The sequence below is a fragment of the Metopolophium dirhodum genome, chromosome 9 (genome assembly GCF_019925205.1).
Source record: "Metopolophium dirhodum isolate CAU chromosome 9, ASM1992520v1, whole genome shotgun sequence".
NCBI lineage: Eukaryota > Metazoa > Arthropoda > Insecta > Hemiptera > Aphididae > Metopolophium > Metopolophium dirhodum.
This window is the reverse complement of record NC_083568.1, coordinates 12,242,490-12,266,108: the sequence shown is the minus strand read 5'-3', so window position 1 is coordinate 12,266,108 and position 23,619 is coordinate 12,242,490. Positions and strand designations below refer to the sequence as shown.

Here is a 23,619-nt window from a genome sequence, read left to right as displayed (position 1 = left end):
CAAAGTGTACCGTTTTGACTATACAGAGATTTATTAGTTCAATTTTGTATTCACACCATTTGTATGTTGTTCGAAGTGGATTTGTCTTGTTCAAATCTAACATAGTACGTCGTAAACAACGAAATAAATTTATTATATAATAATAATATGAACATCATTGTTTCTATTCAAACCAAAAGAAAATATTATGAATACCGTTAAAACAATAAACAATAAATTTAAAATCCAACAACGAAGAAATATTAGAATAATATAATACTATGGGCATTATTTGTAATGCCAATTCAAATGTTTGAATTTAAATAATATCGTCGAAGATTAAATGAGATATTATTATGCATTATTTTTCGTAGCGTAGTATTTATTATATATTTTACATTCTATACAACTGATTTCCATCATTAAGTCAAAAAGGAAAATTATTTTTCATTTATTAAAAAGAAATGTACATAATATAATATATAATAATATTATGTCATTACAATTTTTTTTACTATAAAAATAATCAGTTTTTAAAATATCTTGAAGACAAAGATATATGAAGGGTAGTATTCAGGGCTTGAAACCGTTTTCAAAACCGATTTCAGAAACCGGTATTAACCGTTTTAAAACCGAAACCAAAACTGTAATCAGAAACGAAAATGAAAAAAAAATGGATACCGGTATTCAAGTCAAAATCATAACCGGAAAAAATTGGTACCGGTATTATAATTTAAAACTGAAACCGAAAAAAATTGGATACCTGTATTAAATTCAAAATTGAAACCGTAAAAAATTGGAAACCGGTATTAAATTCAAAACCAAAATCTGAAAAAATTGGAAATTTTTATTTTTTTTTTTTAATTGGCGTGTTTTTAAATACGCAAATTCCATTAATACGCATAATTAATACTCATAATAAAATTGAGATCATGATTAAAATGTTGATAACCATTTCATTATTCGCAAAAGAAAATTGGAAACCGGTATTCAAAACGGAAACCGAAACCGAAATTCTTAATACCGGTATTGCTAAGTTGAAACCGAAATCGTAAAATTTCAAAACCGGTTTACAAAATTGAAACCGAAACCGAAATTATTTCAATCATTGTCCAGCCCTGGTAGTATTTGAACCTTATTTTAGATAGTTATATCATACTATAGGTATTATAGTTATTAAAATATTATTGTTAGATTAAACATATTGTATTATCTATGTTTTAAATAACAATAAGTATTCTGAACTGTTAACTATAATTCTAAATGTTAACTAACTAATCTATAATGATTAATGACTGTAGGTATACCTTATACCTACGTTTTCATTATTTCATTATTTCAGCATTTTATTCTTTCTGCGAATGTGTATTATATTTGACTCTCGGCAATTTAATTTTTTTTTAAATATGCATGTTGATACATTCTGTAGGTGGGTATTTTTCATTTGTTATTTCAGCTTTCGTAGAAATTACGTTTCTTACTTTATTCCCATACCTATTCAAATCCCAACATAATATATTATTCTAAAAAAGTAGTACTTCAAGTGTATCAGAATTGCCAAAATAAGCTGTAATATAACCATATATTTACGTTTGTGTGTGTTTTATATGATGGTTTATTTTGGCATGTTTAACATTTATATACTACTTATACGTTAAACATTGAGAGAGAGAGAGAAAGTAGTAGTGATAAATTTAACGTAATTCACTGCTTAGTTTATGTAGGTAATGAAAAAAGTTCTGTATTACATTATTAAATTTGAAATTTCTATTTATTTTATTACTAAAATAACTAAAATTTAAAAAGTTTTTTGCTAATCAACCTAAAAATGTAAACAAATACATTCCACATTAAGGATCGTTGCATAGAAATATTATTAATTTAATATGTAAGATATTATTATTTTATAATTTAAATACCGTGTCAAAAATGCGTTTGATTTTACCACGAGCTGGCTTACGTTGTAAAGTCACAATATAATACCAAAGAAAACATTACAACATTCATGTTTTAATATTCACCTTTGATAAAAGATACTGTACGGTAGAGCGGGGGAGTTATAGGTCTAAAGTGTATTTTACGAAAATATTTATCGTTTGAGAGGGGTTAGAAATTGACATTTTCGTTTCGCCGACAATAGAGTTCTTTATGGTATGCAGTTAGCGTTCTTGAAATACTGGCCCTGTTAACGTCTTTAGATATTTTTCGGTTATCATCAAAAGTTACTAGGTCACATTTTGATGTTTATTTCAACCTTTAACGTTTTAAACGCCGATTAAAGACAAGCGAAGTGTTCGCCGTCGCCGTTTATTTTTCGACAGTGTTAGATTGTACTCAAGAGTGGCGAAATGAGTAAGCATTATACCTATTCGAATCTCGGACTGCAATCATCATTTTACATTTACTACATATTTTCGATTATCAATCAAACCATACCAAACGACTATATCATACCGGGTGATCCATTAAACCTAATACCATAATTATTTTTTTTTTAAAGTATTAACATTTTTTAAAATATTATATTTATTTATTAATAATCATTTTTTAAATGTTTTATTTTTCAGTGAAAACATGAATTTTGAATCCCTTATTCCAAATCAGAATATTAATTGGAGTACTTTGACTAGTTATAAATAATAATAGAGAATTGTCCAAAAATTGATGAAAACCTTAAGAAATTTTAATGGTACAAAATAGTTAGAAGCTACTTAAAAATCCGTAAAATAAATATTTTCTTTAGTGATATATGAAATAATATGAGTGTCTTACTTTAAATAGAGAATGACCCCTATTACATTATGATTTGAGGCTTATTTATATTCGTCGTTCTGTTGCCACTCGGCTATAGCCTATTTCAGAGTACTCGCGTGGAATTGCGCAATAATCACTATTTGTGTAGGAATAATTGAGTAAAAACAAAAGTAGTTGTACTAGTTTATTGTACCGGTAAAGTGTATGACGACTAACTTTTGATGAAACTGAAATTCATAAATTTTAATTTTACTTATGATGATAGCACTTAGAAGTTTTTTACTACACGAGTACATGACTATTGCCAATAAAATAGCTTTTGGCAATTTTACTCGGAAGGTAGGTACCTACAGCACGGTCCAATTTCTACGTTTATGACGCATAACAATATAATATTACATAGAATACTTAAATCGACAATATTCTTGATTTCTATTTTCAATATTACTATTTCCTAATGATGTCGTTTTAAATTGTCAATGTTTCAATGACCCTTTTCAGCATAGTTTTCGAATCACAGAAATCAAAAGTTGACATAAACCCGTTTGACATGCAAAATGTATATTTAATATATTGTATGTATAATATTATTATTATAATTATTTGTTTTATAAAATATAAGTATAGAGTAGAGCGTATATTAAATATTAACATAATTATATACTGTAACGAACGCAATGCCCGCGCCTAATATCATATTATAATATTATGCTTTAACGAAGTATCTATTATAAGTTATCTAAAAATGGTTCGATATAAAACTATAATTTTAATATTTAATGTTAAAAAAATACGCAGTTTACAAAGTAAAGTATGATTTTTGAGCTTCTTTTTCGTATCACTCGTTATGTCGTATTACAGTTAAACTATCTTTAATCGTGACTCATTATCGAATATCATGAGCAGACATTAATAATCATTGCTTAATACGGTAGTTGTCGTCGAACACATTTTCATTCAATATCCGAAAGAAATCCAAACAAAAGTAATCAATATGCAGTGTGGTGGGAACACATTATCAAATGGGCCATGTTTTCGTTGCTCGCACGAACGAGTAAATAATGATATAAAATAAAAACCCTTTTATACACTTAATGACCCGTGATACGAATTAACCAGGCCACCGGGGTGATCATTTTGACGCTTCGAAAATAATATGACACTACACACTTTCTTGCTGGCCGTTCAAAATTCGTGGGTAATTCTTAAATCGATGATTAATAAAAAATATTACAATAATATTATTATTTTAATGACTACGATTTACAATCAGGTGCAGTGGATTATTGTGAGTTTTCTGCAGAACTGCACCGAGCATCTAAATTTCAGTGTTTAAACTATATTTCATCGCCAAAGAACCGAGACAAAACAATAATAGGTACGTCAGCAAAAATACGGGTTTTAGTCCGGCTGACGCATCCCACCGACCCCACGGCCATATAGTCGTGGTTCGCATCGTTTCATTGACTGTTCAATATTATCTGCCAAAAGACAATATAACGTCATGATATTATGCATATAATATTATCACATTATTTTCCGCCAATGAGAAGACATATCTAGCTGACATATCTATTTACTTTGTCATGAATAGAACGTTCAGCTGATATATAGAAAGTAACGTATCGAAGATTTCGATATATTTTAATATGAATACAAATAGAAATATTGATAATAATTTTAGTCATTACATCGGCTGCTGCATTGATTAATTCTCTCTCTCTATCTCTGTCTCTGTTTCTGTCTCTCTTATACTCTATCGGAATAGTTTTAAAATTAATAACAAATTCTATGGACTTATTAAATTATTATTTTTCAAACCATTCACGCGGTTGTTTTTATAAAGAAATGATAACCATGTTTTGTTTAAATTGAATTCCATACATATTGAAATAGACCCAATTGTATACCGAACCGAGTATCATAATATAATCTAATTTAAAATATTCAAAACTAATATCTTAAGTACCCATATTAATCAATTTATAAACATATCACTTAACAAGCTATCAATAATTCACAATCCGCTTTTTTTTCTCTGCCAATTTTATCGCATGTTTATAAATAATGTTTAACTCAATATATCGAATTTAAAAATCGATTCCAAGCAGAGCTCAGTTAAAAGCGCTTATCCGCATATTTCTTTTAAAAAACATTTATTAAAGTTTTTCTAAAGATTATCCTTGTATTTAGGGACAACACTATAAAAAAAAAATCGAAAAACTACCTACAACTGGATAAGATTTACGGTCCATAAATGCGCTATATGAAATTTGTTAAGTTTTTTTTACCGATATAAAAAGTGTCAATAAAAAATAATAATGTTCCTATAAGTAATTTCCTAATAATTTCACTTGGGATTTAAAACACAAAAAAAATATCTAACAAAATCGGTATATTTATTATTTTATTTAAATATTTAATACACCATCGATCTATACGTTTTATTATATGTATAATATTATTTAGGAGTTTCTAAAAATAATGTTTTCAACTATTGTTAGTTTTTATTTGGTTAAAAGTTTTTTCATTAGCCCTACTGAATAATAATATTAGTAAGTAGTTACCAATGATACGTTGTGTGTACGTTTACCTATTGAAAAACGATATAATTACTGTCTAGTTAATGGTAAAATTAGTTTTGACTTTAAACAACAGGTCATATAGATAAAGTAGTAGATTAATATAAGGAAAACTACTAATATTATAACGTAAAATGAATTATTTCAGAGCAAAAAATGAATAGTCAAATTATTAGACAGATAGTTTACCGTTAACTATGCGACTGCTATATCGTGAATATGACTTATTCGATGTTTACGCAGATCTTGTTTTATATTATATTTTAGTAATTGTTAACCCAGTTCATTTTTCTTCATTGTTTTCACTCGAAACCGTCGAAATCGATGAGTTTCGCATAATGATGATATATTTAACCACATATATACCATATAAATTAATTAATTGAGATTTGGTGAGGCCACGTTTCCTAGACACATTTGATGCGTGTGATGCATTGCAGTCTGGCTGAGTTAATATATAAACTATTGTCATTGCGAGAAGGTACGAAAATGGAGTAAAGGATCGTATAAACTTACTAGTCTAAAATTAATAATATCTGAAAACAGAGAAGAGATGTTAACGAGACCGTCGATAATCACTCGGTACAAATATCCAGTATAAGCGCGAATAGTTCTCTATAGACTATAGTGCGTCAATATTGCACTAAGGTAAAACAAACGTGAAACTTTATCAATGAATAATTTTAAAATAAACATCTTTTCAAGTTTATCTAATGCAATAGTACGGTGATTTCGTAGAGAAAATGCCGTGACTAGGTATAATCAATTTTGTAGATTGTCAAAGTTTCCACGCAAATGTTTTCATTTAAATTACAATGACGCAAGTACTGTGAGATTTAGTGATAAACGCAATTTCGATCTGTTATAATAGAGATTGTTATGGACGTCTCCAAAACCGAGTTTGTTCGCTAATAAGAAATACGTGGTGTAGGAGTTATCACTAATACTTTATTAATATAATCAGTTGTACAGAATACTTAGATTTAAATGATTAGACTTAAAAGATTAACAGAGGTTCTGCTCGATGGTCTGACAGTACTACACTAACTCTTATACAGACAGCGAGACACGGTAGGGGCTCGCTCGGGCTCAAAACTGTCCACACAGCGAATTCCCTTGTGAAGTTAGCCCGTGTGACTCTGCCTGTTCACATATTAATATGCTTATACACTATTCTATATAATACTATTACTATATCTTATACTGCGTATAGCATACAGACAGGGGTTCACAACAAGATTGAAACAGTCTAAGCACTCTGAAACAACAATTAAAACTAATCATCACAGATATAAGTCAAACGTAAGACTGATGCATACATATAAATATAATGTCGTTCAGAGTATAAGTTAAATGGCCATTTCTTTTGTTTTGTAACTAATAATTTGTCTCTGTGGAAACGGATTTAACAATAACACAAAAATTATGCTTAGGAACAACATTTATTAGAGAAGCCTAATTTACCAATTTGCCGGACACTTATCTTGTTCTTCTCTTGTTTGGAACTTAAACAGTGATGATTGTAATAATCATATTAGGGATTGTGAAGTCCAAAAATAAGTAAAAAAATAAAAAATGTATGAAATGCATTAATTCTTGGAAAGTATCCGAAAATGCGTAGGTATATAAAAACAGTAACCCGATACATTCAACCGTTCACCACCAACAGGCTGAAATTAAGTAAGACAAAACTAGCAATTTTATTGTGAACAATAGTCGCTCAAAAAACTGGCAATACTATAATATAGAACACATCAGACTAGGTACGTCAGCATGCAGTCAAACATCTGCAGCTTACGACACGTAGTTACGCCATAAGAAAATATAATTTTGAAAACATTTAGTTTCTCGTTTTTTTTCCACACTATCAACAATTTTCGCGTCTCTTGATACGTACCTATATACTATGATAATATTATTGCCTACCTACCTATCATTAAATAAACACGACCTAAAGTCGTATAAATGGTGTATAGCCACCAATTACGTATTTATCGTAATATTGGTCATAGTTTTCGCGGAAGAAATGTGCGTGTTGTGTATAGCTTATCTACTTATTGTATATTAGCTTCAATCTTATATAACGCCCCTTTGGGCTATGGCCCATTGTAATATTATATATTATTTTATTATATTTAAATAGGTACCCTTATTGGCGTACCTACCAATTCTTATAATATAGTTATATTAGTTGCATCGTACTGTGTGATCAAAAGTAAAAACTATCAGTAGTTTTCAAAAGCACCGGGAAAAACTAAAATAAATGAAGGAAAAACGGTAATTTTTACGCAAAATCGATAATGGCTATAGAATAAAGTACATGAAATTTTCACTGAATGTTTATACCTTAGTATTGTATTAGCATTTTCCTTACACGATACAATTTTCGAAATGTTTAACTTGTTTTGAGCTGTTTACGGATATTTTTAGTTTTTAATTTTTTCTATAAATATCAATAAAATGTTGTTAGTTAAAAACATAATACAAGGCTCCTATTATATTGTTACAATAGCAGTTGAAAAATATTAAAAATACATAAGTCACAATTTTCTTTTTTATAAGCATTTAAAGTTCGAATTTTGACACAATACGTACAAATAACGAAAATGTGAAAATTACTTTAGGTTTAAGACCCCAAACAACGAAATCCGCTCTCCGGTTTTGGAGATCTATCTCACTAAATGAAAATGAAAATGATTTTTTGTGGGGCTGTTCCCATTTCGACATTTTTTCTGGATTAAAATTGTTTTACCGCTTGGGTGTGATATCAGTTAATACATTTCTAGAAATTAAAAATCAAGAAAGTGTTCATGCCGATCCCTGACTTTTTTCTTGGTCTTGAGCCCGGCAACTATGGGCATTAGCTATTGTAGGGATTACGGTTGGTAGGTTTGGTAATTTTGGAACGGTTGGTGTGGCTGAAATGGTTGGTTAGCAAAACGACGTGTATGCATGACAAGGTTTTTGTCATTTTAAACCCGGGTGGTGGTCACCCATCCGGGAACTAGTGGCAGATGGGTGACTGATTCTGCCCCCGCGCCCCACCACATAATATTATTTATTATAATATTCCATTAATTAATACCGTTCGATCCATGACGAGTTTTTATTCAATTCTAAATCAGCCCTGGAATACATTGTAACTTATATGAGACAGTAATATCATACTATGGGTACAAATTATCAAGTATTCAAACCAGAAATATAATCGTACTTTAGGTGATTTATTATTATTGTTACAATAAATACGCTTCCCCGTTCGACTACATTTGGCAAGTGTTTTTTTTCTGAAATCAATGGAAACCAAATATTAAAAAAAAAAATTACTTGAGTTTTGGGAGCAAGATTCTTGTGTGAGCCACATTCAGCCGCTTCCCTAATAACCAATATCTAGGGGCTTAAATATGAAGCTTAAAATACCTTCCGATCCTGAAGGAATCTATTGATATAACTTTTATTGATTTCAATCCAGTAGTTTCTGAAATTAACCGTTGGTAAAAAGTCTATTTTCACATCTTTCATATAATGTTATCTATATTTGGCGAATCAGCTTGAAAATTGGTTAAACCGTTTATAACATTCTCTAATATTATAATGTATTAATTTAATTTAAATTTAAATTTAAATGATGCCATTAAATATGCGAAACAACAAATACATTATTATTATATTGCAATTATATTGAGTAGTTTATCAGCACTACTGGTTAGTGTTTTGTTAGTACAATAAAATACCATAATATTGTATACGAGTACACGACTTCGCCAAAATGTCATCGGAACGACCGGGTATATATGCCTGAGTAATGGGCGAAAACATGTCTCGAGAGGAGAAGAGCACATGAGATTTACTTTTAAAATTCACCATCCTCACGATTTGGCTTCTTTTTTTTTAAGCACAGTACACGTATTTGCAACTTTTGTTCCAGCCATTGTTGAAGTACGTTAAATAATGTTTTGCTTTTTGTCGGTCGATTTATCGTCTGCGTGTAGTACTCGAAATTGTTTAATACAGTAATATCGAAGCAGTTATCGTTGGTTCGTTCGTTAAGTTAGTAATGTATCTATTGTAGCTACTGTATCTATATCCGCACAGACGTCCTCAGACGCAATTTGCGAATAAGCTGTATTCAGATTTTACATTTATATTATATATATTACGGATTTGTAACGCATCGTTGTTACTTGTATAATAATCTAAAATACAATTATAAAATGCTAATATGAATATTATTTTGTATAAATATGATATTATGTTGTTTTTTTTTTTATTCGAAACACAACATCTCATTATTGAGAACCACAACAATTGTTAATTTGCATGGGTGTATTTTAAGCATGGGAAAAAATCAGAACTATATAGAATGAGAACAAATTATAATTGGTAGAACATCAGCTCTCCATCGGCACAAACATAAACAATTTTTTTACGATTAACCAGTTTTTTGTATTTATTGTGCAAACGTCTTATTTACAACCATTTCGATGACTATGAACGGCGTAGTATTGAGAGGAAAAAATCGTGATATTATCTTGACCATCATCATTATTACAGTTGTACCTATACAAAGTTATATTAGACTTAATAATATTATGTACCCAAAAATGTTAGGATTTACGCTGGCTTAAAATCTAGGTCCAATTCTTATTATATAATTATTAATATTATAGTTGCTAATATTGATTGATCGCAAAATAATAAAATTTAAATAATGTATCTATAGTCTTATTGACACTGATACTCAAATAAAAATAAACATTGATTTGCTCATGAAATAATATCAAAGCAGGTTTGAATAAAAAAAAATAATATAATTTTCTCTTATTACGTGTTACACTGAATATGAATAGTGCTTAATACCGAAGATCATAATTTTTTTCGCCTTGTAATCATCCTTTTCATCACTCGAATGCTTCTACTTTTTATATTTTGTCAACAAATATTATAAATAGGGTGTTGTACGCGCTGAACGAGTTCAGAGTGCTGAAAAACGAATGTTTTTAAATCGGAACCAATATTTATGCATAGTTCATAGAATAATGATATTTTTTAATTCTTATCAATTTTTGAATTTCGCATTTAGGACTTTTATATATAATTGTAGAAATTAAATTCAGTTCTGAAGTTTCAATATAAACAATTTGAAAATAAATTTAATGAAACCACTTAAAAAACTTTTAATAATTATCTAAGAAAATATTTATATCATTTAAAAAATGAAAGACAGTATAACCATAATGATCATCTCATAAGATTTCAATATAAAACAGGTTTTTCGATCAAGAAAATTATTAAAATACTCATACAAAAGCAAGATGTATATTTAAAACCTATATCGAAGTCGATAACTTTTAAATAAAGGAACTTAACATAAATAGAATTGATGAAAATGCATTGTTCTTTACAATTAATAACTTAACACAATGTATGGTATAGATTCACAGGGAACACGATTTTACATAAAAGCTTTTAACCACAATTGATGGCATACGAGCAGGCCTTTGTATTGGAAACTAGATTTTTAATAATTAATACGTCATGTTCCATCGGTCTCTAACGAAAGAAAAAAATCATTTTCGAACCTGAAGTACTTTCTTGATTCATTCTAAAGTGTTAGAAAAAATCTATTACTTTTATTGATTATAATTATATTGTTTCTAAATGTTTTTTTATTTGAAATGGAAATGCAATAATTATTTAATATAGTATTCTGAGAAAAATCAACTTCTGAATATTTTTATAATAAAATATTAATAATTGAACTAATATTTTATTATTGAAATAATAGCCTTTGTAAGTACCTAAACGAAAAATTCAACCATCTAAAGTTTAAATTTGTATAAAAAATATACAGTATTGGTACAACGTTACATTTTGTATGTACAATTATTTTCAGAATAAAATAAAATTTAAATAAGCGTGTTTTCGTTCAAAATAAATAATAAACCTAAAATATGACCATCATAAAAATAATATACAAATGTCATGTTTATTTTTTTTTCATAAAGTTAACTTGTTACTTGTTAAATCCAATAAATTAATGTGAGAATTAAAAATAAAAAACAAGTTTTTTTTAAATTATGATAGGTAGCGTCTCTGGTCATACAATCATTCCACGTACCTGTAATATGTTATTTATATTTCTACAATTATTAAACAATTTATGCATGATTAACACGATTTTATCAAATTTCCATCAGTAAATAATATTTAAAATCATTATAATATATAGGTACATATATACAACTATATTCATTAAAATAATTAATAGATCGATGTAAAATCTTTAAGTAGAATTTTTTTCAATTTATGTTAAGCTATGAAATTACAATTGTGTAAGTACTACATTACAAAAGTTGGTCTGAATGTGCCTTAAAGTTAATTTTAGTTCTGAATTAACAAAGTAACCTTTTGAATACCCATAATATTTGACAAATGGGATAAGTTTATGCTTTCACTTTTATTTTATATTCAATATTTTTGAAACTGAAACTACCTCTACCTAGTAAAATGTATCTTTGTATTATAGTGTAAATACTCTTAAACGATATCGAACAAAATACTTAAACAGCTATCCAGTGGTCCAGTTATGGGTTTTCAACATTTGAACTTATGTCATCAAACATAATAATATACTTAACAGTTTCTTGTCAAAAAACAAGGAGAAATACTTCGTTTCAAAAGTTGGTGACTTTTTTTCTACACTCAGGCTGTTATTCTTCGAAATTGTGTTCAAATAATACGTGGAATAGTAGTTTGGGTCTTTTGACATTTAACAAAATATTATTGTTGACTTTAAGTTTGAAACATCCTCACATATAAGAGCGTTTAAGTACAACTTATGATGATTTTTATTTATCCGTTTTGGAGATATCAACCATTATTTCCACGCCTCGTAATTTCGTTCTGGGAAATTAAAAAAGTTACCATGTATTATTTTAGTTATTCCCCATTTTGAATTATTTTTATAAAGTTTAAATGTCAATACGAGTATATCGTGTGTGAATGTTGTCTAGTAAATTTGTAGCATAATATATGTATACATTTTTAATAATGAAAATCGAAAAACATACAGTACCAAGTTTTTCTATCCATACTGTATATTATAACAGTTTATAATATATATAAATATATTTAAAATAATATGTATGTATATAAAATGTTGTCAGTATTCATTGTTTTACTGATGTATTGGTTTTGTGATTTCTTGCACTGTATAGTATCCAACACAAATTACTTAAATATCATTCCGATTGTGTGAAGTTTTACTTACATATATATTATATATTATGTTTTATACATTTAACAGCTCGTTAAAATTTAATGATCCAAGCATGACCCATTAAATTACTATTTAAGGGTCCGATGAACTGTAATGGTCGGGTCTGCGTGTTACCCGTCATAAGACATATTATTTTGAGTGACATAAATACCTACATGATTAATAATTTAAATACTATTGAATAATATGGTTAGAAAATACTTTAAAGTTGAATAAACACAAAAATATTTATTTTTTTAAAGTAGCCAAATGTTTATTCTTTACCAACCATAGTTAAGCGTATGTATTTTATTATTTTATTTCTATTTTTTTTTTATATAATATAATATACTAAATATTATTGTTTTTATTAAATTTGAAATTCCTTTTGAATTCTACTTAAATCTTATTATATTGAACTTTAAATATAAAATGAATGCATTGTTTGTTTAAAAACAAAAATTGGTGTAATTCGAAGAATTTAAAATAAATCAGAATAATATAATAATGAAAAGCGTCATAAGGTTTTATTTCCCGGAGCTGTATTTACATTTATACCCTGTCACGGTTTTTAAGAAACCAGTATTATACCGAATACAATATGCATCATATATTATTTTATATCAAATATTTATTGTCTCATGGATTTAATTTGAGTAAATTTCCTTTTTTTAACATAGGTACATATTTGAAACCTCGATACATAAAAAATTTTAGATTCGTCTTAATATCAGTCAGTAAATCGAATTCAGTATTTTTAATGTATTATAATACACAGTTTGTGTATTTTGTATAAAGTCGTAAACTTCAAATTTAATATATATTTGATGAAACTCCATTTCAAAAATGCATTTTTTTTTTTAAATAATAATTTCTATTTGTTTTACAATAAAAAGTCAATATTTTCATTATTTATTTTTCACCCATCAAATTGTCCCTGACGGTTTAAAAAAAATGTTGTAGATGGCTTCCACACGGGAAAAATAACTAAAAAACAATGTTCAGTTGTTCAGTATTGTTACATTTGATAATATTATAAATATAGTTCTGGTCACATATCGATCGTATGGTGTATGGAAATAATACCAACGTACATTATCCTACCAAAAGTTCTAATATTTTAAATACAAACTAAGTCGTACACAACCTATGCTAACCTACTGAGTAGGTATAACAATAATTGCAATGTACAAACGTTGGTTACGATTTTTTTTTTTTTTTATTGATTAACCTCAAAGACCAGCTGTGTCTGAAATCTAAGTTTAAAATAGTGAAAATGAACTATATGCAGCTGTTATATTTAATAACAGATGAATTTTAGGAGTTATAAAAAATATGCTCCGACGTCCTATCTAGTGCTACATAATATTATCAAACATACAGTAAAATTATTTTATGGAAACGTATCGCATAATAGTGCTTTGCTTGATCGTCAATAACATAATATTATTGACGGATAGACGTTATTGACCTCGCCGCGTAACCGTTCATCGCGTTTAAGTTTTGTCGGCGCAGTTATCGAGTACATCCATTAAATTGTATTAAACAGAAAATCGAATTTCGACGTCGAGATGTACATTTAATTTTAATGATAAATATATTATTACCTACCGATACACAATAATAAACTTCGTTTACTATTAAGCGATTTAGTTGGTGTTAACGAGAAATTCAATTGCGCTGCGTATAACATTATATTATATTGAATAATATTACCATATAAAATTTATTTTACATGAAAGTGACGGATCATATTTCTGCTGCCCTAAAAGGTGTGTTTTTATTGCGATTCGTTTGAAATCGATAAAGTAAAATAGATTAGTCAAATGGATGGAAATAGTGCGAATGACGTATATCCATATAATATTATTATAAATAGACAGTGTACATCATAAATCATGTTGTATACTATACATAGTGTAATACTTACATTAATATTTATTATAAAAATAATATACCTATAATAGTGTTACATCAATTGTTATGCATAATATTATTTCTTATAATTATTTTTTTTATAAAAAAAAATCAGAGACCTTACTAAAACCTAAGACTTTAGTTTGTCTGACTTAGATTGTTTGACAATTGTCCTCGTTGAGATTTTAGAATTTCTGATACTGTGCTATATTTGTACAAAGACTTCGAGCTACCAGTCGTATATATGGATATAACGTGGACCTTTCTATTAAATATTTAAATTTCAGTGCTCAAATTGGTGGTGTGTGGTTTTTTTTTGTTGCTATTAAACTATTATATTATTTACTGCAACGACAACTGTAACAGCACAATCTAATGCGTGAATTAATTTTTCACCTGCAAATGTGGATTTAAATCGTTGTTAATGATACAACCAATAAACCAATTGTTGAAAAATATAATACGTTTTACAGTTTTAAATATGTTTGATTTTAGTTTTAGTTAGGGTTTATTTATTTTGATAACACGTATGTAAATATTCACCCGTTCCTATGGTCACGCTGGTTGTGTCAGCCCACTCCAACCACCCTGAAACTATCCCTCACTCTCTCTCTCTCTCACTCAACGAACGCGATAATAACTTTTTATTTCTTATTTATTAATATTACTATTTTTATTAAGAACATAAAATAAAAGTGTTTGTAATTATTATTTATTTTTATTTGGTTGTACTATCAAAATGGAAATTTTAATTATTAATAAAATATTTTTTATTAGTAACAACTAAATATTTGAATAGGCAAATATTTAGATGAATATAAATCCATGTTCATGAATTCTATTTTTAATACATGTATTGAAAGTAGAAATGTAGTAAAACCCCTCACGGGTAGTGTGTTACATAATTTTGCACTCAGACCGTGGTTTTTAAATCATAGGATTGAGGTCCTCTAATTAATTTTTCCAATTCAAACACTGGATATGGTTCAATTGAAACGTATATATGAAAAAAAACGAGACAAGTCTATTATTGTCAAAATCGGTATTGTTCCAAAAAACAATATAGAACCAAGCTGTGATAATATCAACGTACCTGTATAGTATATAAGTATGAGGTACTTATATGCTCGGAAATTCGTTCAGGCCAGTCGGTACGAAAATTCGACAAAAACTGATAGTCACCGAGTCAAAACACGTAAACTATAAAAAAATAACGACGGGCCTAATATCTATACATCCACGACCGATAGCAAGTGCCAAATTTCGTCAACGACAAACCACGCACAGATTTCATCACAGTTTCGCGTTATGGTTACATCATAACATTATGATAAGTATACCTGGGTACAATATAATATTAGTTCTGTTTTTGTTTTGCTGTTGAGAAGCGTAGGCGTAAACTGTGGGGTGAGTGGGAATCACCTTATATGTATAAACATAAAGTATCGGGCAGAATGTTTTCATAGGAGATACCCTAATCTAGTTACATTGTTGATTTGTATGTACCTATTATACATTTATAATATGACACTTAGCTCAGATATTACGTTAAGTCACAGATTTAGTAAGATTTAGGTATAGATAAGACCTAACCGACATGAAATAAAGTTTGCTGCCTCCCTGACCGTTATAATAATAAAATTTCTCTAGTTACAACCGTGATCAGCAGTAGCAAAATCATAGAAATTTTATATACATGGATAGGGCACATGCCTATAACTACGCCCTACCTAATAAACGCGGTATGCCTACTGTGATAGAATAGTCTACTTTAGTTACCATCATGGTTATCATATTATGAGGTTGTGGGTGTATGGTTTATATGATACGGGAAAAAAAACTACAACCCACCTAATCTGCCAAACTCTCAATTAAATTTATTTAAATGTTATTTCTCGTTTTAATATAATAGTATCGGAATAAGTGTAATAATATTCGTCATGATATTGTATTTCAAAAGCATTATCCTAAATTATTATTATTTGATATTTTATGATTATCAGCAGAAAGGATACCATGACTTTAATTGCATAACATATGTAACCACTTTGGTAACTAGTGTGCACTTCGAACATACTTTAATACTTCGCATGTCCTATCCACATGTATATTATATCATCTGTGAGTAGAAAATCAGCAACATCGACCGATACTGTTCGGTGTCGAACATCGCAGTCATTCGTTTGCAGGACTCGTGCAATAGGTACTCAATAAGGCAACAGCCTAAAACAATATTTTCCGCAGGTCTCTCTCTCTTTCTCTCTCTCTCTCTCTCCCTAGATTTGTATTGATCTCGACTTTTTCTGGTGCTCATATTATGTTACGTACAACGGTACTATTATACAAGTAAATTATACTCACCCTACGAGTACGACTCGGCACTCTGAACCCGCGCCCGAGTGCATGCACGCCGAGAGTGGATGTTGGGTCATCATTGGGTCGGGGTGGATGTCGGATCGGGGGTTGATGTTTGGTCAGGGTTGGACGTTGGGCATGAGAGCGAAACGTATTAGCATCAGCTGCGTGTGCGGTTTCGCACATAAATACATTATAACACGTAGGTACCTTCATATCGTAATGATTACGTTTGGTTTTACGCCGAACAATTATTATACTCTCGCTGGATTTTGGTGTGTTTTTCATTTATTGTTTTGTTTTTCTCCTTCGCTTACAGACATTTAATATGAAAATAGTAAATTTATTTCTAGTTTTCAACAGTTGTTAGGTTTATAACGATAAAAATGACAAATTCCCAACGCTATACGTGCCCGTTCCACAATGTACGAACAATATTGCTGTCGAGTCTCGGGTGGTCGAATATAGACAGTGTTAACCGCTAAACGATTTTTTTTCACTGTTTTCAAAAGAGCAATATTGTAATATCGTTATGGTAAGTACTTTAATATGTAAGTGGACATTATAATATATCAGTATTATATGAGTGTAGTAAAAAAAAGCTTGCACATTTTAGTTTATAAATTATTACACAGTTGATATGTGCAAAAAAATGTAACATTCTTCAAAATCAATTTTTGGAATCCACCAATTTATTTCAAAATAATTTTTAAACATACTTCACATAAGTAGCATTGTATCTAATACAGACACATAATTAATCGCAAATTTTTATTTATAATTGTCTATGTATTATTGATTATCATAAATACGCGTAACTATAATATTATTATACGTCATAATATATCTAACGGATTATGTCTTTCCACTCTCGAAATATCAAACAATATATGTACCTCGTGTGATTAACTAAGATTATCAATAAACTACTATTAACATGTATACACTATGTATGAATGTCAATAATTTGTAATGATATAGGTAGTTTTTTTTTTAAAAATACCTTCATGCATATTATTTTACATGATATTTCTATTTAAAATTTCGTATTGACTTACGTTTGATCCGCTTGGCTGCATCAAATTTCCTATGATTGCAATCTGGTGGTTTTCTTCAATCGAATAAAGTCTGTTAAAAAACAATAAAAAGTACATTCCATCATTGTTCATTGTATTATAATATTATATTTCACGTCAAACTTAAGACGACATCATTAAAAGACAACGATGATAATATAGTTTTAAAAACTAAATAATAAAATATTTTGATATGATGTTATGACACACTACACTCAGAGAATTGGTCTTGTCACTTCGTAAACTTTGAACAATTTTTAAATTTAAATGTCTCGATGGATGATAATATTGACAAGATTGAGAAATATTACTAAAAAGTAAATACCAACGCAGTATACGTATTGGCTTATAATACGTGACGAAAAGAATAGGTACTAACAATACTTTGGTTGTACCATTGATTTTATAGAATAGTCTATTCTATAATCAATAGTTGTACCTATACATCAACTATACTACCATAGATATAATATACCATATTTGCGTTCCACGATATTGTCATCAGTTATAATACAATAAATACGCCTTCGTCTAATACATTACAGAAACATAATATAATATTATTATTTATTATAGACATTATAGTTATTAAATCTATAATATGATATTCGAACAACTATGACGTGACCGTTATAGTTTGTTTTTGAGTCGTATAGAACCAATTAACGCATTAAGTAGGTATGGTGTCGTATAAACGTTCTATTTGAAACACACACAATAGCATAATATGCTAACGTGCACAAATTTAATTAAATTTTTTATAAATTATCCATACCTTTCATACGTTTGTCGACATTTGAAATACAATACCCGCAAATGCGTTTTATCAAATAGTATTTAGACCCTTTAATTTATCTTTTTTCAATGGTTTTATTCATGCCCTAGTGACCTCTATTCTGATGGATCCTTTGACTCAAAACAATTGAACTCATCGTTTTCTCAACAACCCACTTGACTGTTAAAGTGTAAATCGATTATAAACGTACCTACTAATTAACTCTATTGAATTGAAGGGATCACATTATTACCCATAGATTTAACGCAATTTTTTTAAAATAACTTTTGGTGATTGATTTAAAATTAGACATTTTCAATAAATGCCTGTGTTTAATTTCAAACAAATTCGTTGTATTAAAGGCGTTGTATGAAACTTTTTATTAATTCTACCGTGGCACTGAAAATAATAATTAAAAGTACAGAATATTATTTTAAAATCAATACCTCCAACATTTTGTTCAGAATCATATACGGTTTTTAAAATCATTTGAACCTCATATAAACTATATAAAAGTTGTGCTTCGTTTATTATTTAAGCTAAGTAACTTAAGTACAGTTTTCAATTTTTTTAGTTTTTTTTTCTATAAATATCAATAAAATTTTATTTGTAGGGTAAAAAAGCGTGAAAATGTAATATAAGGCTCCTGATATATCGTTCTAATAGCAGTTGAAAAATATTAAAAATACATAGGCACAATTTTTTTTATAAGCATTTAAAGTTCAAATTTTGACAACATTTATCAAATTTATTATTAAATAATTATTTTTTAGTTAACAATTTATAAAATGTTCAACTTTTATAGCTAAGGATTGAAAATTGAAAACAAGGCTCCACGTAAATAGGTTATATATAAATTACTTTATTCACAATAATATCATCAAATATACTTGGTAATATCATAGGCTGCCTGACCGTTTTCGCTCAGAATCGTTTTTCTTATATCATTGAATTCAAATTTAACACCATCCATTACAGTGACCCACTTGTAACCTACTGTATAGCAGAGCGACATCCACTTACCCACCTTTTTACTTTTGACCCCCCCAAATTACCAACTAGATTCACTTTCCTATCAGAAAAGTTACTGTTGAAGAATATCCAAGCACTTTTACTGTCCTAAAAGGTGATGACAGACACAAAAAAAACACACATCATTATAAAATTAATACATTCATCGCTTCGCTCAGAATCTAAAATGTAACATAGTTATTAAAAGAGACATACCTATTTAATTTCTATCAAAATGTACGCTTATCCATAAAAATAAATTTAAATGAATTTTTAATCCATGTCCAAGATGCTATCAGTGGCGTATTCAGGTATTTGTCTTTGTGTGGGGGGAAAGGGTATGATTTTATCCCCGCCTTTAAAGTTAGGGGCCTCAATAATTTAGGACTCCGAAAACTTTTGCATGTTATAAACAGCCTATATATGGGGCGCGGGGGGTTGAAATAAAATAAAATAATCTTTATCATCTTATTGAATGTATAAAACAATTAAATATTTAAAAACGTTACTTTAAATTATTTAAATAACGTAAAATAAAGTAAGCAAATAATAATGAGATGGAAATTAGCGTGGTAAACGAAAACGTGTACCCAATTATAAAACAAGTCCTCAATTACTGTAGGTAGGTATACCTACCTAAATATATTCTAAATTATAATCTAGAAAGGACACGTTTCTTTTTAGAAAATCCGTTGTCTTCCAAATTCACATAATACATATTTATATTGATATTTCCAAAATATATTCATATTCTTTAGCGTGTAACAAAAAATATATTTACAAAGAACGTCTCTACGATCAAAAGTTATTTTACAATATTAAATATTATTATAATAAACTTAAAATTGATTATATATTATATGTTATTATATTATATTATATAATTAAATATATATTATCATGTGTTGCAAATAAGTAATAACGTTTTATCCATTTATTTTTTTTTTAACATAAATATGTTTGTGACAGATTTTTCGTCTGTTGTAATTAACAATAATATAATAATGGTTTCTAATCATCTAACCTACGCCGAAGACAATTTATTTGTATTTTTTCCATACCTGCACTCCGTGTACCTAATTATAATATGCATGATCATATCAAACTTTATGCCTACGTAATAATTTTGCTCACAATATTTAGTTTGTTCATTTTATTTTTATTTTTTGTACACCATTGTCATGTTAGCAATATAATTATTATAATGTAAATTACTTTTACTGCTTTCATGGTCAAATCACCAATATGAAATAAAGATCAATTGAACAAATATGTGAATGAATACAGTTATTATGTTTTAAGTCTGTGAAATCGTTGAAGCGGGAAAATGCACTCATTCGTTTGGCTGTTTTGAATTTCTAAACACAATCGAAATAATATTTTAAAATTTAAATAATGTTTACTGTTATTTTATTCATTACTCAAACTTATTAAAATATTCAATGTTATAAAAAAAAATATATTGAAACGTGTTATATGTATTCGCACTTATTCAAAATTGTTTGTTTGTGTACCCATTCATTTTACTAACCTATACCCAAGTTAATTACTTAGTATATTGTGTTATTTTAGGTTTGTTTACTAGTTTTCTAATAAAAACATAGACAATATAGGTTTTAACGTTTTTTAAGTCGGCATTATTTGTTGTTTCTATAGTTTTTTTTTACGAAAAACTCCATTAAAAACTATGCTTAACATTGTTATTTTTACACGATTCGTCATTCGTTATAAAATATGTACGATGTACATACTTTATCTCGTTTGTTATTTTAACTCGTGTCTATCCAAAAGCAATATAGTTTGAAAACAAAAATTGTTTCAATGTTAGCAGCATTAAGAAATAGCAAGAAGAAAAGACGTACGACGTACTCTTTTACCGATGGCATGGCATATGCATATCTAGACCTATTGTCGAAGGTACGCTAAACACTAACAGACGATTAATATTAATTTGTCGAAGGTTAGTACAGTCTAATAACATGTCTCATCGGAAAATAGAAATGTATTTAGACGGCAGTCCGACACGGTTTTAATATTAAATGAATATTTAATAATATATATCAATTGTAATTTACAGGTTTTTTTTGCGGCGCAAAATTTGAAATTACGGTACGATCTCTTGATACAATAATAATATAATATTATAACGGTCGACGTGATTTTAACGGTATAAAAATATAGTGGGTAACTCGTATGAGTTTGACCTCGACGAATTAATGTCCTCTACAGGTCTATCGTATCACTGCAGTCAGCTATTACATTAGCGTGAATTCATCATAATATCATGCTCAGTGAACAAATTGTACAACAAAATTATGAGGTATTCTGCGACGTTTTGAAAAAAAGTTCACCAAGCTGTAATGCGTATAATGGCGAATTTCGTTTACGGACAGTTAAATTTTCGGAGCGAGTAAAAAACAATCAGAAATTGTACACCAACATATTATGTTTGTGTTATTGTAACGTACCTATGTTTGGCGCGGTATTTGTATTTTATTTACGTGGCGAGGGCGAATTATACAACTCCGAAAACGATAAATTACATCGATGAACGAGAATACGGTATAATGGTATATACATAATAGCTACAGGTATAGAACATTCAAAAGGGTTGGCACCCTTGAACCCCCAAGAATATACCAAAAACTGTTAATATTAAAATGTGTATTATTTATTATTTCCTGTTATCATTGACACTTTCATATAATATCTTTATTTAATTATTTTTAATTGTATTATTGTACGATTGTATATTATGTTTTAATAATTTAAGTATAACCTAAACAGTTAATATTTTTAGCAGAAAAAAGAATAATTGTGTTCTAAGTACCTAACTATTAACTAGCTATATTATACGCATATAATATATACGAACTATAATCAACTAACTATACTGATGAAACCTTTTTAACATTTTTTTTGAGTGGAGCAAGGAAACTAAAAAAAAAGTCAAACAAATTTTTTGTTGATTATTCATTTTTATCGCACACTGTGAACGCCAAAAAAATATTCATATGTGAGTAATATTACTGTGTTCATATGACATAAAATTGTGTGGCCGGATCCTCGTTAATTTCATCTATTCGTTATGTATATATAGTAAACGTGGACAACTGAATAAATTTTACCTCGAATTTAAGTGCCTCAAGTTGGGTATACCGTATAAGTGTGGATAATATAACATGGGCTAGGGTATCCAGACGTCCCGGAATTTTGAATTTTGTCCCGGTGTTCCTTATCGGGATTACGATATATAATATACCAGAACGATAAAATACGATTGAAAAAGGAATTTTTGGTAACATGATTGTGAACGCTCAATTTTTTTTTCGAACGTTACCAAATTTAATTGGACGATAACCTGTTATAGTAAATATTATAATAATATTAATTTAATATTATATTCCTACGATAAATATAACTATTAGTCTTACATAATTATATTAACTTTTCGAGGTACCTACGTCCTGTTTTCGACGTGCCTATTTATTTAACAATGATATTTTGAGGGTTAAAAATTGTTTAAAATATTAAAGAAATAAAAAAGACTGATTTATTTTATACACTTTATCATTATTAACTGCTGTAAACGAACTAATTTGTTGTTTATTGTCTGTTTATTAATTATTTGTTTACCTATGAAGTAATCATGTTAAAAACCGAATTGTTATGATACCCATTAATCACACTATACTATAGCAGTGTGACCCAATTGAAACCGAACGTTTTTTTTATTACATTTTTATTAGAGAAGTACAAGTAAAAATGCTTGAAATTATATACACCATTATTATTGGTCTTACGTGCGTTAACTGTGATTTAATCACGCAGTTTTTTTTCCGGTTAATTTCCGACAAATGGTGCAACCGGGAATTGCCCATCATTGTATAATATATAGAATCAAGTCAT

At 28.5% G+C, this 23,619-nt stretch overlaps 1 protein-coding gene across 1 annotated transcript in view; it reads right to left on the bottom strand.

Moving 5' to 3' along the window:
• The window catches only part of LOC132952816 (cAMP-specific 3',5'-cyclic phosphodiesterase), a 680,524-nt gene that overhangs the window by 647,658 nt on the left and 9,247 nt on the right, over window positions 1–23,619 (bottom strand). The window contains exon 2 of the mRNA XM_061025261.1: window positions 17,907–17,976. Coding sequence (XP_060881244.1) covers window positions 17,907–17,927 — 21 coding nt within the window. The 5' untranslated portion in view covers window positions 17,928–17,976. The remainder of the gene's footprint in view (window positions 1–17,906; window positions 17,977–23,619) is intronic.